At 41.9% G+C, this 1071-nt stretch overlaps 1 protein-coding gene across 7 annotated transcripts in view; it reads right to left on the bottom strand.

Moving 5' to 3' along the window:
* LOC119592020 (protein lin-7 homolog C-like) overlaps window positions 1–1071 on the bottom strand; it is a gene marked incomplete at its 5' end in the record, with an annotated part of 38315 nt that overhangs the window by 33549 nt on the left and 3695 nt on the right. For 5 of the 7 annotated variants that reach the window (XR_005230392.1, XR_005230393.1, XR_005230391.1 and 2 more), the window contains 1 exon segment: window positions 712–921. Coding sequence is in view for 3 of the 7 variants with exons in the window: in XM_037940802.1 (XP_037796730.1) it covers window positions 712–921 (210 nt within the window). 7 annotated transcript variants of the gene reach the window in all.

Here is a 1071-nt window from a genome sequence, read left to right as displayed (position 1 = left end):
GGGCACTTCTGGAGAATAATGCATTCCAGATGGCCAAGTCTGTTATTCCTTAAAGAAAAAAAAATCTATTGCCAGAGCACACACGTGAACAAACCCTCAACAATGCTCTAGGGATAAGCCACAGCAAGACAAGTTTTGTCTATGCTAAACAGTGAGTGGTCACTACTCATCTACAACTGACAACTGTCAACCCGGCTGGCTCTTAGCTTGTTTCCCCCTCCCTCGCACGGAAATTACACCAGCTCTCGCCAGTCCTCCACTAGGGAAGTCACTACTGTAATTGGGAAGTTCGCCTACGTGACGCCCGCTGTTTGTCGAATCGCATCTCCATCTCCTCCAACACTCGAGGGGTATACCGGACCACCAACTTGACCGAACCGCTGGCAGCCTTCAGCACTCCACCGGCACGTTCATGGTTCTCACCCTCGACACTCTGGATAGAAAATGTAAGAGAGATGTGAACATTAACTCCAGATCATTTACATCTCAAAAATCATGACTAAACAAAAGAAGCATAAATACATTTTCCCATAAAAATTAACCATCTTTAAAATACACTCAATTAAAATGAATAGTGCAAAATCACTTGATATCAATTAGGTGGTTACTTTCAGTTATCTGATCGTCACTCATACATCCACACAATTCTGACAGTGCTGCCAGTACTGGAAAATTTGTGCTAGTGTAAAAAAAAAAAAAGTGTTTCCTTACCACTCCATTCACAGACAGGAGCTGGTCGCCTCTCTTCAGACCACCATGGCGATCTGCTACACCACCAGGAATGATGCGGGATATATATATGGGAGAATTCTGTTCTCTGCCTCCCATCACATTAAACCCCAATCCTTCATCAGTCTTGGGAAGCTCTACAACTCTTGGGTGGGCATGGCCCTCACTTGCAGCAAAGGCAGCTACTGTTGCCTAAACATTACAAGGTGATAATGTTTAGAATAGCAAGTAAAGTAAAGGATTTCTAATAATATAAGTAGGTAAGATTACTGTACAATAAAGAACTAACAAAAATTTACAAGACAAAAATTTCTTTTTAAGTGGCAAAACAATTTATAATGG

This window comes from Penaeus monodon, chromosome 29 (assembly GCF_015228065.2).
Source record: "Penaeus monodon isolate SGIC_2016 chromosome 29, NSTDA_Pmon_1, whole genome shotgun sequence".
Classification (NCBI taxonomy): domain Eukaryota; kingdom Metazoa; phylum Arthropoda; class Malacostraca; order Decapoda; family Penaeidae; genus Penaeus; species Penaeus monodon.
Note: the sequence above shows the minus strand (reverse complement) of the source record. Positions and strands in the feature narration are given on the sequence as shown.